This window comes from Dromiciops gliroides, chromosome 1 (genome assembly GCF_019393635.1).
Source record: "Dromiciops gliroides isolate mDroGli1 chromosome 1, mDroGli1.pri, whole genome shotgun sequence".
Classification (NCBI taxonomy): Eukaryota; Metazoa; Chordata; class Mammalia; order Microbiotheria; family Microbiotheriidae; genus Dromiciops; species Dromiciops gliroides.
In genome coordinates, this window is record NC_057861.1 from 479,618,171 (window position 1) to 479,633,378 (window position 15,208).

The 15,208-nt window shown below is 37.9% G+C and overlaps 1 protein-coding gene across 17 annotated transcripts in view; it reads right to left on the reverse strand.

The window, feature by feature from the left end:
• Positions 1-15,208, reverse strand: part of PPIP5K2 (diphosphoinositol pentakisphosphate kinase 2) — a 143,640-nt gene that overhangs the window by 72,617 nt on the left and 55,815 nt on the right. For all 17 annotated transcript variants that reach the window (XR_006354154.1, XR_006354151.1, XM_043977058.1 and 14 more), the window contains exons 6-7: positions 15,030-15,184; positions 14,569-14,670 (exon numbers count right to left, since the gene is read on the reverse strand). Coding sequence is in view for 15 of the 17 variants with exons in the window: in XM_043977058.1 (XP_043832993.1) it covers positions 14,569-14,670; positions 15,030-15,184 (257 nt within the window). In the remaining 2 variants the exon portion in view is untranslated. The remainder of the gene's footprint in view (positions 1-14,568; positions 14,671-15,029; positions 15,185-15,208) is intronic.

Genomic DNA, 15,208 nt, shown 5'->3' on the forward strand with positions numbered 1-15,208 from the left:
GAGAGAGATAGAGAGAGGGGGGAGGGAGGGGGAGCGCGTGTGAGCGTCTTGCCCCTTTTTCATTCTACAAGCCTCTTGTGAAAACTGGAAACATCCCCTCCACACACACATAGCTCCAAGCTAAATGGATGGTGGCTTTGATCGACAGTATCCAAGAGCAAACGTCACTTCCTGATGCCAAGGAACTGACCTTCCAAGGCACATGGCTTGCCCTCAGACATCTTCTCTTCATGGCGGAGCTTTCTTACAGTATCTCTCCAGCAGGGGGCATCACACCAATGGTCACGTACAAAAGGAAAAGATTCAGTCCCTATCTATTATACCAAACTGCCTAACTTTTTAGTGACTTACAAGTGAAGTGAGTTAAGTATATGGTAGCTGTGCTCATCCATCTTTTCTGGATGGTTTGTAAGGAGACTCTCAAGGATTTTAGCCTGAGAAAAAGGTATCACCCCCTCTCAGCACTTAACCCTTAGAGCTTTTCTGCCTGGGTGGAAAATCAGTCATCTAGAATCTTATCCCAGTACACTTTAAACTAACCTGATGGTTAAAGGTGTGAATTCAAACCAGTAATTATGTCTGTATATTTCCTGGTTGTTCATGTAAAATTAAATACATATCTATACTGTGAAATTCTGTAGAGCATAGAGCATTTTATTTCATTCATATTACAATGGGAAATTTTTTTTTGTTGTTTCATCTGATAAGATGTTTGACATGGCATAAATTCCATGATGCATAAACCTGAGAACTACAGAGATGAAAAGAGCTATTCATACCTCATTAGAATGAGGAAGTTTATACATCAGCTTATGTTTAGGAAGTAAGTTCCACTTAAATTTGTTTATAATGATTTTCTGTGTAAGGTAATTTGGATATGTATTCAACCAAACTGAGGTAACCTGACTGGAAATGGTTTTTGTTTCATGCACCAAATCCATAATATTGTTTATGATTGAATTTTAGTGCACAAGCTGCTGAACTTGTGGCTCTCACACAAGCCTGTAATATAGCCAAAGGGAAGAGTGCCACCATTTTTACTGACTCGAAATATTCTTTTAGAATATGCTACTCAGTGGGCAAGCTTTGGCTACAAAGAGGTTTTTTAACATCTTTGGGCAAGGCTTTTGCTAATGGGGACCTATCAAGGACCTCCTAGATGCCCTGAAACTCCTCTCTGCTCTGGCCATTTTACATTGCCCTGCCCACACAGGGAATAATGATTCTGTTTCAAAGGGGAATACATGAGCTGATTCTGCAGCCAAGCTCACTTCTTTAGAAACTCCTGAACACGTATTTAACCTCTCACCTTCTGAGGATGTTCCTCTCAATCTAAATTATGATGATTCAGAAGTGGAAAAATGGAGAAAGAAATTCAAGGCAAAACAGATCAGTGGTGTTTGGGTGTCTCCAGGAGGTAAGCCACTTCTTCACTGGAAATTCTACCACCAGGTATGCCTCTCTATTCACAGAAAAGGCCATTTTGGCACACAAGGCATTGTAGACTCAATTAAGAGGACCTGGATAGCACTAGGTGTGACTAACACAGCATCTCGAATCTGCTCAGGCTGCTCCACATGTCAATCTTATAATCAGCATGCTTTCAAGGCCAAAGCTTATGGAGGACGTCCTCTAGCATATACACCCTTTGAGCACTTGCAAATTGAGTATATTACAATGCCAAAGGCAGGACATTATAAATTTTGCCTTGTTATAGTTGATCAACTCACTAGGTAGGTGGAGGCATTTCCCAGCCTCCCTCCCCTCCCCCCCCAGCCACAGCTGCCTTTGTTGCCAAGATTCTCCTTAAAGAGATAGTTCCTCGATTTGCCCACCAGCCCGCACTGATTCTGACAAAAGCACACATTTTACTGATTCAGGTGTGTCTGTGTGGTGTGTGTGTGTGTGGGGGGGCAATTGGTGTTAAGTGACTTGCCCAGGGTCACACAGCTAGTAAGTGTTAAGTGTCTGAGGCCGGATTTGAACTCAGGTACTCCTGATTCTAGGGCTGGTGCTCTATCCACTGTGCCACCTAGCTGCCCCCTTACTGATTCAGTTTTGTCCCAAATCTACTCTTTCTTGTGAGTAACTCAAAAATTCCATACACCCTACCACCCACAAAGTTCAGGCCAGGTTGAACATAAGAATAAAGAGCTTAAGAGCATGATTGGCAAAGTATGTACTGAAACTCATTTGAAATGGCGTGATGTTCTACCACTGGCATTATTCTATCTACGCAGTAGGCCAAGAGGAGAATTTCATATATCTCCTTATGAAATGCTTTTTGGTCACCCTCCTATCCAAGCTAAAACTTTTTCCCCAGTCTATACATCACTGGTGGGAGGTGATACTTCTGTTGCCTCCTATATACAGGAATGACTAGGCTATGTGAACTCCATGAGGGAGGAGTTGCTGTACAAGCTGGTCCTTTAGATTTTTCCTTGCATGATTTAAGTCCTGGAGACAATGTATATATTAAGAACTTTCAGCAATCCAGTGGGACCCAGCTAGCTTGGGAGGGACCTTTTCAGGTATTATTGACAACTCCTACTGATAATAAAATTGGAGAAAAAGAATTTTGGATTCATTGTTCCCATGTAAAGCCTGTACCATTTATAGGTAAAGAAATTTCAAATTAAAGTCAAGCAGATGCTAAAGAGTAAAAAACCCTAACAATAGCAGCTGTTAATGAACAAAAAACCCTAACAGAGCCCAAGGGCAATAGGCAGTTCCCATTTGCCAATCCTATGAATCAGTTACATGCTCTGGGACTCAGTCTAAGTAAGGTATTGAGAGATGGCAATTGCCCTTTTAGGGCTCTGGGAGATCAGTTAGGATGTCACTCTAGAAATCATCTCAGACACAGACAAGAAACTGATAATTATATGTTCAATCAGAAATGACTGAGTTTTCTAGAGAGGATGACCCTCCCTTTGAAGAATGTGTTGCTGAATTGAAAAAACCTAATACGCAGGCTGACAATGTGATTGTAGTCTTTGCAAAACATAACCAGCTGAATGTAATCATTCACCAGTTGAATAAACTCCTATGGCAAATTCATGGTACAGACAAAGCCAATGCTAAAGAACTCCACATTTTCTATCATAGAGAACATTATGACAGCATTAAAAAATCAATGACAATTGAGAAACCCCTGCCACACTGGCATGCAGAGAATTGGGGAACCAGTTGAAACAATGTGTTATACTCCAAACTCTAGCAGTATAATTTACCTTTAACAAGCTTTTCCTTCTACAGGTAAACCAATGAGAGTACATGGCCTTGTTTTCTGTCCTACCTCAATCTCCCCCACCCCCTTTCCTTTCCCTGACTTAACCCTTGTTCCTTAAAACCACCTTTTTTTGTTTTTTGAAAGACATTGAAAAGGCCTGGAATTCACCACATACTTAAGTTTCCTCATGAACACAAAAGGGTGCTTAGCAAAGCTTTTGCTTTTTTGTTTTTTTTTTTTTTTACTTTTGCTTCTTTTGCTCTCTTTTTAACTCAATTTTGTAAACTGAGTGAATTTCAAAGACATTTTAAGTATATGCTATGGGGCCCTTGGGCCTCAGAAGCTGAAGAGAACCATGGGTTTAATGAGTTTGTTTACGGGATTATGTTTAAAAAAAAAAAAAAGGTCATTGAACCCCGGTGCTTGGTTTATCAATGTACATACTGAATACTGAGTCTTGCTGATTGACGTTTTATTTCTTTTTGATAAATTGATTATTACTTCAAGTATCTGTTATTGTCATACTAGATAATTGATGTACAAGATGATGTGGTTTACTTGCTAAAAGAAGATTATGTAATAATGTTTAATATTATAAGTCATTTATATGTCATTGTGACTATGTATACTCTGGGTATAGTTTGGAATCATCGTATATATTACAAGTATATCCTCAGTTACGCAGCATAACATGCATTTTTACCATCATGTTGTCTTTGGTGAAATTAATATGAGATTTCTTAATTATGGAAACATCATTTCAGAGACTAATTGTTCTTACAAGGAGTTTGATGCAGGCCCTGGAGAGAATATATGTACACCAGGAGGAGATGGGTACACATAAGTCCATGGTTTGCTTATGATGGCGACTATGTAGACCACAATTGCTGGACATAATCCAGTTTCTTCCTTTCTCCCTCCTAAAATAGCCTGGTGTCATGGAAGCTCCAACACATGCACCTAGTTTAACTTGTTTTCTTTTTCTTTCACTCAGTCTGATGGCATGGTCAGAATCCATCCACATGTGGCATAGCACAATTGCTGGATGTCTCGGAACCATGAGATGTGGTATGGTAACCTTTCCATAACATTTTCAGGTGTCATGGACACATTACTAAATTTGGCCTTGATCCAGACACATGGTGGTAAGAAGTGTTATAGATTATATAACTGCCTCAACTCTGTATTATATGGGTATAAATCCTCCAAAAGGGGGGGAATGTAATATGATATATTTATATCAAGTCTGAGTATGAGTTATATTGTGAAGAACTTTCACTGTTTAATTTGATCATTGACAATGCTATGCTAAGAATTAGTGAAAATCTAGCAGTTCAACAGTTAAAGGAGTCCAGAGACAACCAGAGTCCCGACCAGATTCCAGTTCTCCTGATGATATCCCACGACTCCAAGAAGACAAGATCTCAAAGACTTTAAATGAACAGTTTCATTTTGTTGTTTTTCTTTTTCCCTTCTTTTTTTTCTTCTGTTATTATATACACCATTTGTAATATGTATTATCTGTAGAGGCCCTCCCTCTGCAGGCAGTATCAAAGTGCCGGTTCATGAGGGACCGACCCCCTGGACAAAATTTCTCCTTTCTCCTTTTTCTATATTGTTATTTACATATTGTTTGTTAGCATAGGGTATGTTTCATCAAGGAAACACGCAGGTTCCTTGAAGAAACAAAGCGAGGAATGTCAAGATAATGGAATGTGGTAGACGAGGGGATTTAGCAGATACTGAGGGGCCCACCTAGAGATTGATCTAAACTGACTGAATTGGTTGAGAGTGACTGACTGCTGACTTGCTTGTAAGCACATCTGGCTGGTACTTAAGAGGGTATTGTTCTCAGAAGCTAAAAACTTTGAACTTTATATCGAGACCACCTTCAGGTCCAGTGAACCAATGAATTTGAATGATGCTAGCCAATCAGCTTGAAGAACCTCCCATTTCTGGGAGGAGAACATGAAGGAGGAAGTGAACACTGGTGGAAGAGTTCACTCTTTTTTGGTGTGAGACATCAGTGTGGTGGCAGAGGACTTCAAGAGGTAGGAGGTTTAGGAAGTCTAGGATTTCCATGCTATAAGAAATCTGTTCTTGATCTTTCTCTTTCTTTACTATCTTATATCTTTTAACAAACCCTTAAAAACCTAAACTCATTTATCAGTGATTTTAGCCAGTTTCCCCCCAAAACTTGGGGGGACAGATTAGAACCCACATTTAGAATTTTAAATTACACATGATATTGTGCAGATATGGTATCAGGAACATAGCTTATTTTTTAAACTGGATACTGATTATGAACTGAACTGTTCAATTTGTATATATTAAACAAAAAGTTTTATTGGCTATGCACTTTTTTTTTGGGATGGGGGCAATGAAAGTTAAGTGACTTGCCCAGGGTCACACAGCTATTAAGTGTCAAGTATCTAAGGATGAATTTGAACTCAGGTCCTCCTCAACCCATGGCCGGTGCTATCCACTTTTAAAACAGAATTTGCCTCCCCCCCTCCCCCCATGCAAACACTTCTTGATTTGGCAGGAGGGCAATTAGGAATTTTTTTGTAGTATAATATTATTTATTGTGAATTATGAAGTTATATCTAGAGTAGTCTATGCTGAAGTTACATTTTAGTCTTAACAAATTCCAGTCTTAAATATTTATTTTTGCTTGAAGTATTGAATAAGAGAGAGATATCTGTCCATATGGAGGTTTACAGCTACCATATTGTCACTATATATGTGAACTTAAAAAATGGTATTACTTTATTAGATTCCAATGACTGCCTTTTTACATTGGATGAATTTTAATCTGTTTTTGCGGAGAAATACGAGTAGAGTTAAAGTAAAATCTTTTGTGATTTTTTTTTTAGAAGGCCTAATACATTTTATTTATTATTTCAATTTTATTTACTAGCTAGTTTATTATAACAACATAAGAGTAATTTATATCCATCCCTAAGCATTAGTGAAACTTACCATCTGAGGTAAAATCCTATGGGACTATAATTGATATTATTCTGAATCTGATTCTAGGTATGATCAAGAAATGCTAGTAAAAAACCAATAATCCATAATGCCAATAACTCTATGGGGGTGACATCTATGAACTCTAGGTAGAGTTTTGTCTCATGGGGAAAGCTGGTAGAGGGGCTTTTGGCATAAGTTGAGGTAGGACTTTCCTGAATCAATTTCCCTGGTATGACATTTCCTCTTGAATAGAAAGTTTCCTACCTAGCTGACCCTAAGTTGGTTATAAAAATTTGGGGGGGGGGGGCAATGAGGGTTAAGTGACTTGCCCAGGGTCACACAGCCAGTGTCAAGTGTCAGGCTGGATTTGAACTCAGGTCCTCCCAAATCCAGGGCCGGCCAGTGCTTTATCTACTGCACCATCTAGCTGCCCCTGGTTATAATAATCTTGATACAATTGGCTGTCTATATGACTCTTGCCTGCAATTGACATCAAGTTACAGAAGCATTTTTTCCCCTTACTATAGCTATATCCATATTTTCCCTTTATGGAAAATTTCTATAACCATGGCAGATGATCTTATAGGCTAATACTAGAACATATCTGAGTTACTATAATAAGATGCAGGTATATAAGATCTGAGCTATTCAGCCTAAAATTATAGTCCTTTCTATATCCTAAACAATTAAGTGGATGAGTGCCTGGGTTTGTCATCTGCCTGTTAGTAGTTATATATTGCTAGAGAAGCTTAAGGTCCTTTAAATATCTTACAATGGTATGGGGATAATTAGGCAATGATTTGTGAAAAAAGGATATAATTCTATTTTTTTTAGTGAGGTTAGTATCATATGCTTTTTCTGTTCTATGTTAAAGAAAAGAATTTCTGTGCAAGTAGTTATCTTAGGGAAGAGTAAAACCTCAAAGAACCGTCCAATTTTACTCAGGGTTATTATTTGGCTATAATATTCCTGGGAGTTTTCATTTTAGGATCTCTTTCACGCAGTGATCAGTAGATTCTTTCAATTTCTATTTTACCTTCTGGTTAGAGAATATCAGGGCAATTTTCCCTGACAATTTCTTGGAAGATGATGCTTGGGCTCTTTTTTTAATCATGGCTTTCAGGCAGTCCAAATAATTTTCAAATTATCTCTCTTGGATCTATTTTCCAAGTTAGTTGTTTTTCCAATGAGATATTTCACATCACCTTCTATTTTTTCATTCTTTTGGTTTTGCCTTATTGTTTCTTGATTTCTCAAAATCATTAGTCTCCATTTGCTCAATCCTAATTTTTAAGGAGTTATTTTCTTCAGAGAGCTTTTGTACCTACTTTTCCATTTGGCTAATTTAGCTTTTTAAGGCATTTTTTTGATCATTGGCTTTTTGTACGTATTCTATTTTTTAAGGTGTTAGTTTCTTCAGTAATTTTTTGTGTCTCCTTTACCAAGCTGTTGATTTTTTTTCATGATTTTCTTGCATCACTCTCATTTCTCTTTCCATTTTTTCCTCTCTCTCTCTTCATTTTCTAAGTCCTTTTTGAGTCCTTCTATGGCCTGAGACCAATTCACATTTTTCTTGGAAGCTATGGATGTAGGAGCTTTGACTTTGTTACCTTCTTCTGAGGGTGTATTTTGATCTTCCTTGTCACCATAGAAACTTTCTTGGGTCAGCATTTTTTTCTGTTTGCTCATTTTTTCAGCCTATTTCTGGATTTTTAACTCTTTGTTAAAGTGGGGCACTGCTTTCAGGGTGGAAGGCACACTTTCTCAAGCTTCAGGGAGTTTGTGCAGCTATTCCAAGGTGGTATGATTTAAGGAGAAGTATGTTTACTACTCTTCTGGCCTATGCTGTGGTTTGCAAGCAACCACAGGCCTGCTTTTCTGCCCTGGAACTATGAACAGGATCCTACTCCACTGTGGCCACAAGTTCTTGTGTGCTTATGTTCCTCCCTGGCCTGAGACCACCACCCAAGACTGTGACCCGGATCCGAGTATGGGCAAAACAACAAAGCTCTGCCTCAGTGCTAGCAGAGAGAACCCTGTAATTTCCTTCTGGCCAATTGTTCGATCCCCTTACCATCTGTGGGTTCAGTTCTGGAAGCAGTTGCTGCCACTACTGATTCAGAGGCTTCCAAAGCCTGCTCCTGGTTCTCTGGTTGGCAAGGCCTGCACTGGTACAATAGACCTTTCCTGCCAACCTTGTAAGTCTTTAGCTGGAAAAGTATTTCATCCTGTTTTTCTGTGGGTTCTGTTGTTCCAGGAATTGTCTCATGACATTATTTGAAGGTATTTGGAGGGGTCTTGGGGAGAGCTCAGGCAAGGTGCTACCTTTCCTCCACCATCTTGGCTCCACCCCTCAGGGTTATTATTCAATGTGGAATTAACTCTTGTATATAGAGCATGCTCTGGAATGCAAGTATATATTACACAAGAGTCTGAAGAGGATTTGAGAGCAGTATTGTGGCGTATGTAAGGGGAATACCTAGTTCATTTGAACAGTTAATAACTGAACATGTTTTACTACAGACAACTCATTCAGTACAATCCGGGATACACCCTATCATAGCCTTTGGTTACAACTGAAATAAAATAATTGTCTCAGGTAAATTCATTTGTGACATACCTACAAAGAGTGCTGCTACCTATATGCTTCTGTGTAGGATTAAATCCTTAGCATCTCATCCTGCAAAGGGGGGAATGGGCAGGTAAAAGTGAATAGCTAAAGTAAAAAATGAAGTAAATGCTGGGGTAAACCTTTTTTTGAGAAAATAAGATTATATATGTCAAATAGAAATAGTTCTAATGAGATACAAAGGCTTTGAGCATGTTCTAACAATAAATTGTAGGAATTGGGCTCAGAATTCTACATATGTGATTGTATTGTCTATTTTCTGAATAAATTAGACAATCTAGGAGGGCTAGTTCTTATTTAAATTTCTTAAATATATCAATTTGCTAATTTACATAAAAAAGTTATAGGTAATAAACTAAAGTTTCATCCCTTTCTGGGACTTGAATCTGAGGTGAAGAATGAAACAGATGAACACCAGAAGTTAAATGATGGTGGAATCAATGCCAATTTAAAGGTACTTTTAATATTAGCTTACATAACTACATTGGTAAATATCAAATTCATAACCAGATGGGCTCATTTTACAAGTCAGAGCCTCATACATTCTTTATAGATTCTCCTTTTGGCCTACTGCTGACAGTGTCTAAATCAAGTATCTGGTTTAGATAAGGACAGGATCAGCAAGGAGTATGGAAAAATGTAAATCCTCTGGTCTAGAGGTTCCTAATTTGATATTCTTATTAGAGATATAAGGTTTGACCACATGACCTGATTAATGGCTAAGTGAACTGAAAGGGACTGGATTAATATATTGAGATCCATTTTGCAAGAGATTTCAAAAAAGGGAATCTCTATAAGTGACCTGAACCAGAAGTGGATCCACTACAAAAAGATGCTATGAGAGCCAACCTATTTCAGAATGCCTAAGAGGAGAGAGGTTTCCAGATGACCAGAGGACTGCATTAGGAAATGTTCTCAGAAACCAGATAGCTGTATGAGACATCTGAGCCCTAAGATATGATGGACTGATGAAATGGAGATTAGGAATGGTTACTGAGAAAAAGACTTTACCCTTCCTTTCCATTTCTTTTCCATGTGCTGCTGCTGTTCTTTGTAAGCCCTGCTTGCCAAAGGGGACTGCCCAACAGCTACTATCAATCTCTCTCCCTCTTCCCTTCACATTATTTCCCATCATGTTAAAATACCCTAGCCTCATGGTTAAAAATCTCTGATGAAGTGATTGTTATACTAGTCAGTGATTCATTGAGGAAACTGTTTGCCTCAGAGAATCAAAGGGGGGGAAGAATGAGAGAAATTAATTTTTAATGCTGTACTATTTTAATATTTTGTAATATTCCCTTTTCTGTAAAAAGGCTGGCTTAAGAGAGGAGCTTTGTTAAAGAATGTCAGAAACATTCCAGTTCTACTCAAGGCATCTGGGCAGGATTCGACCCAGCTGGGAAACCAGATTTCTGTTTAGGGTATATACAAAATCTAGTCTGGGTGAGTTCTCTCCCTGGGGGAAAGAACTCCTGTCCTTGATTTTCTTCATTAAAGTTTAGGGCTCACAAAGGAGAAACCAAACCAGAGAGAACCTGGCCAAGATGTCAAGACTGGTGAAGAAAACTCATGACCAGGCCACATTCAGAGCTGACCTCCCTCCCTCAATGATGTGGTTAAATGGGATGGACTGAAAGTTTCCAACCACCTCCTCCTTAAATGTCCGCCAATCAAGGTTGAGTTTCACTTGTCAGGGGAGTTCTCTGTCAGAAGGTACATGCCTGAGTATTTAAGGCATTTAAGAGTCTCCCTTTGCATCTTTGGTTATTGAGAGAAACTACTGACCATCACTTTACTGATTATCAGCTAGCTCAGTTAATAAATTAATTATTAATACCTGGAAACTGTCTCTAGCCCTGATACCCCTATCTATTCATGTGCTTCCTCAAAGTCTACAAACATGCACTCCCTTAACATGACCATCCCTGTTTTTGTTTTTTTTTAGTGAGGCATTTGGGGTTAAGTGACTTGCCCAGGGTCACACAGCTAGTAAGTGTTAAGTGTCTGAGGCCAGATTTGAACTCAGGTACTCCTGACTCCAGGGCCGGTGCTCTATCCACTGCGCCACCTAGCTGCCCCGGTTAAATTCTTTTATAAAGTTGCCTAGTAACTATACTTTCTCTCCTTCCACTCTCTTCTAAATCCTCTACAACCTGGCTTCCAAACTCATCATTTAACTCAAATTTCTCTCTTCAAAGTTATCAATGGTCTCTTAAATTGCCTCTTAATGACATTTAAAGGACCTTAATTACGGGGCCATAATTAAGAGGCCTAAATAGTATCTTCTTGATCTTCATTCTTCCTAACTTCTGTGTAATTTAAGATTCTAAATGTGGATTCTAATCTGTTCCCCCAGTTTTTGGGGAAACTGACTAAAATCACTGATAAAACGAGTTTAGGTTTTTAAGGGTTTATTGGAAAATAGAAAGAAAAAGATTGAGAACAGAATTCCAACAGCCTGGCATTCCTATCTTTCCTCAAATTTCCTGTGAAGTCCTCTGCCAACACCACCACCATCAAGTCAGGAACCCAAAAAAAGGCGAGAGCTCTCCGCGCAGGCTCTCTTTCCTCCTTCCTGTCTCCTCCCAGAAAATAGGAGGCTCCTCAAGTTGATTGGCTGGTAGCCTTGATAGGCAGCACCCATGAGCAAACGTCATTTCCTGACGCCAAGGAAAAGCCACATGGCCTTGCCGCATTTTCCTCATGGTGGAGCTTTCCCACAGCAAGTCTCCAGTAGGTGGCATCATTCCAATCATTACACTTCTCTGTAGCATTTAATACTACCCATCTTCTTCTCCCAGAAAATCCTCCTCCTATCTAGGTTATTGTGGCACTCCTCTCTCCTGGTTCTCTGTCTACTCATCTAATTGTTTTTCTTAATTTCCTTTGCTGAATCTTCATCTATATCATGGCCACTAACTGTGGGTGTCCTTTAGGAGTCTGTCCTGGGTTTTCCTCCTCTATACTGTCTTGGTGTTCTCATATGCCAAGATTTATATATCAAGTCCTAGTTTCCTGAACTCTCATCTTAAATCACCCAGTGCTTCTTGGACATCTTGAACTGGATGTCCCATAGACATTTCAAACTCAATGTATAAAACAGAACTCTCTCCTCAGGCCTAGAATGCTCTTCTTTCTTAACCTCTGCCTTCTGGTTTCCCTAAAGATTCAACTCAAATCCTACCTTCTGAAGGAGACCTTTCCCTGCTTCCAATCCTGTAGACAAAGATAAACTTAAGGAGTCCCCAAGCTGAAAATATTAATGCATTTTCATCACAGAAACACTGTTATACATGTTGGTTATGTTTTATCCAATAGCAGAATTTTACAATATATCGGTTACAGTAAAAATTTTTGTAGGTTACACTGATAAACTAATCACCATATAATAACATTGTTTCTATGGGAGAAGTTCCAACCAATTTAGCTTAAAAAAACAACAAAAAACTATGTATATTTGCTGTCCATAATTTAGATACTGTGTATAAGCAAACCTTAACTTGTCTTGTGCAAAAATGTATTTTCATATAAAAAAGTGAAAGATCTTAATATGAAAATTCCTTTTTTAAAAAACAAATTGTCAGAGAGTACTATTTGCTTAAAAAAAGGAATTCTTTGATTTAAAATGTCATTTTACAACTCAGATACCACTTCATACCTATCAGAATGCCTAACATGACCAAAAAAAAAAAAAAGAACATGTTGGATGCTGGAGGGGATGTGAGAAACAGGGACCCTAATCCACTGTTGGAGTTTGAACTGATCCAACCATTTTGTAAAGCAATCTAGAACTATGCCCAAAGGGCTATAAAACTATGCATACCCTTTGATTGAGCAATATCACTGGTAGGTTTATATCCCAAAGACATCCTCCCAAAAGGGAAAGGACCTAAGTGTACAACAATATTTATAGTAGCTCTTTTTGTGGTAGCTAAGAAGTGGAAATCAAAGGAATGCCCATCAATTGGGGAATGACTACGCAAGTTGGGATATATGATTGTGATGGGATGTTATTGTGATATAAAGGGGAAGCTAGGTGGTGCAGTGGATAGAGCACCGGCTCTGGATTCAGGAGGACCTGAATTCAAATCTGGCCTCAGACCCTTGACACTTACTAGTTGTGTGACCCTGGGCAAGTCACTTAACCCCCATTGCCTCACCAAAAATAAACAAACAAACAAACAAATAAATAAATAGTAGTAGTAATAATAATATTGTGCTATAAGCTAAGACAAATAAGATGATTTCAGAAAAACCTGGAAAGACTTACATGATTTGGTATATAGTGAAGTGAACAAAATAAGAACACTGTATACAGTAACAGCAATATTGTTTTATTTTATTTTATTTTTTTAAGGCAATTGGGGTTAAGTGACTTGCCCAGGGACACACAGCTAGCAAGTATTAAGTGTCTGAGGCCAGATTTGAACTCAGGTCCTCCTGAATCCAGGGTCGGTGCTCTATCCACTGTGCCACCTAGCTGCCCCTAGCAATATTGTTATATGAAGACTTAGCTATTCTTAGAAATATAATGATACAAGACAATCCTAATGAACTATTGACGAAACATACTATCCGCCTCCAAAGAAAGAACTGATATTGATTGAATACAGACTGAAGCACGCTATTTTTCACTCTTTCATTTTTTCTTATTTTAGTCTTCTTATGCAAAATTACTAATATGGAAATGTTTTATATAATTGCATACATATAACCAAATCTGATTATCTGATTGCTTACTACCTTAGGGAGAAAACAGAAGGAGGGATAGAATCTGGAACTCAAAGATATATGTTTAAATTGAAATAAAAATTAAAAAGTCAGGGCAGCTAGGTGGCATAGTGGATAGAGCACCAGCCCTGGAGTCAAGAGAACCTGAGTTCAAATCTGGTCTCAGACACTTAACACTTACCAGCTGTGTGACCCTGGGCAAGTCACTTAACCCCAATTGCCTCACCAAAAAATAAAAAGTCACTTGATGAACATTTAAAATATGATTTACATAACTTTTATCAGGTAAAATTAAGGGCTCCTAAACTTTAAATTTTGATGCCAGATCTAGCATATGTAAATATGCTCATATGATGCAAAAGAAAAATTATGAAAGCTTATATAATCTGATGCTACAACAATGCTACCCATCTGAAAAAGCAGAGATGAATTCAGGGTACAAAATAAGATATATTTTTGGACATGGCAAATATATAAATTTCTTTTGTTTCACTTGTCTATTTGTTACAAGAAGTGTATTTATGTTTTCTAAACTGGGGGAGTAGGGAAGAAAGTTAGAGGGTTACCAAAATGAAGGGAAAAAAGTCATTAAAGCATTTTTTTTAAAATGCACATAAGAGAACTGAAGGAAGTTCAGAAACAAACAGACAAGCAGAACAATTTTGAAAGTAACATGTTGAATTTATAATATACTTAAACATGCTGGTCATAATATAAATTTGTATTTTCACATATAATTCTCTTTTTCTGTTCTACTTTGTATAGGAAAATGTTTTTGTTTTTCCTGTGTTCATTAAATTCAGAATTCTTAGAAAAAGTTAGAATGCTGGAAAATGTACTTTGTAAACACATCTGAAACTCAAGCAACAAGTTAAGTTTAGGTGCCTGAATGTTTACATTAATGGTATTTCCCATAGTAGTTAATTTATGAGATACAGCCTAACTTCTAAAGCCCTTAAGTTAAGATACAATAGTAACTCATCTTTCTATCAGTCAGTCTTACCTTGACATCAGTGCCATCTGTAGGCATGAACTCCTCATAAATGTATGAGCCTGTTTTTCTCACGCTGCTTTCTGGGGAGTAAACACTACTTCTGCTTCCAATCTAAAACAAAAAAGTTTCTATCAAATACAAAAACTTCTGGAAGTGTGCTTTCTGTTTTCTTCTGGCTCAACATTCTCTCTTTTTCTTCTTATTGTTCTTTAGAAAGCTTTTTCAAGTATCTATAGTTGGTAGGTAAGAGTATCAACCTTTGATAAATTTAAATACTATCCAGATTTTATCAGAGTAATTTATTAAGACATCAATTTTATGAGTTTCTCACAGAACTAAATTTTATAACTCCAGTTTATTCTGTAATTTTATTATGTAGTATACACTTATAGCAGGCCACTTTAAAAATACATAATGCTTATGCATCCAAACTCTGAGAATATTTGTTAACTAGGATATCAGAGTCTTACCTTTCTAAAGAGCCTTTGGCTTCCACCTCCAGCAGATGTGGGATAATAAATGTAAACATTGTGGTCCTCAGCACTGAGGGGTTTTTCTACAAATGGCTTTTGGAAAACTTCTCCATTTACTTCTACATGATCCTCCCCTTCAATTAGATTGCATTCTATAATATCAATGATAAAATAAG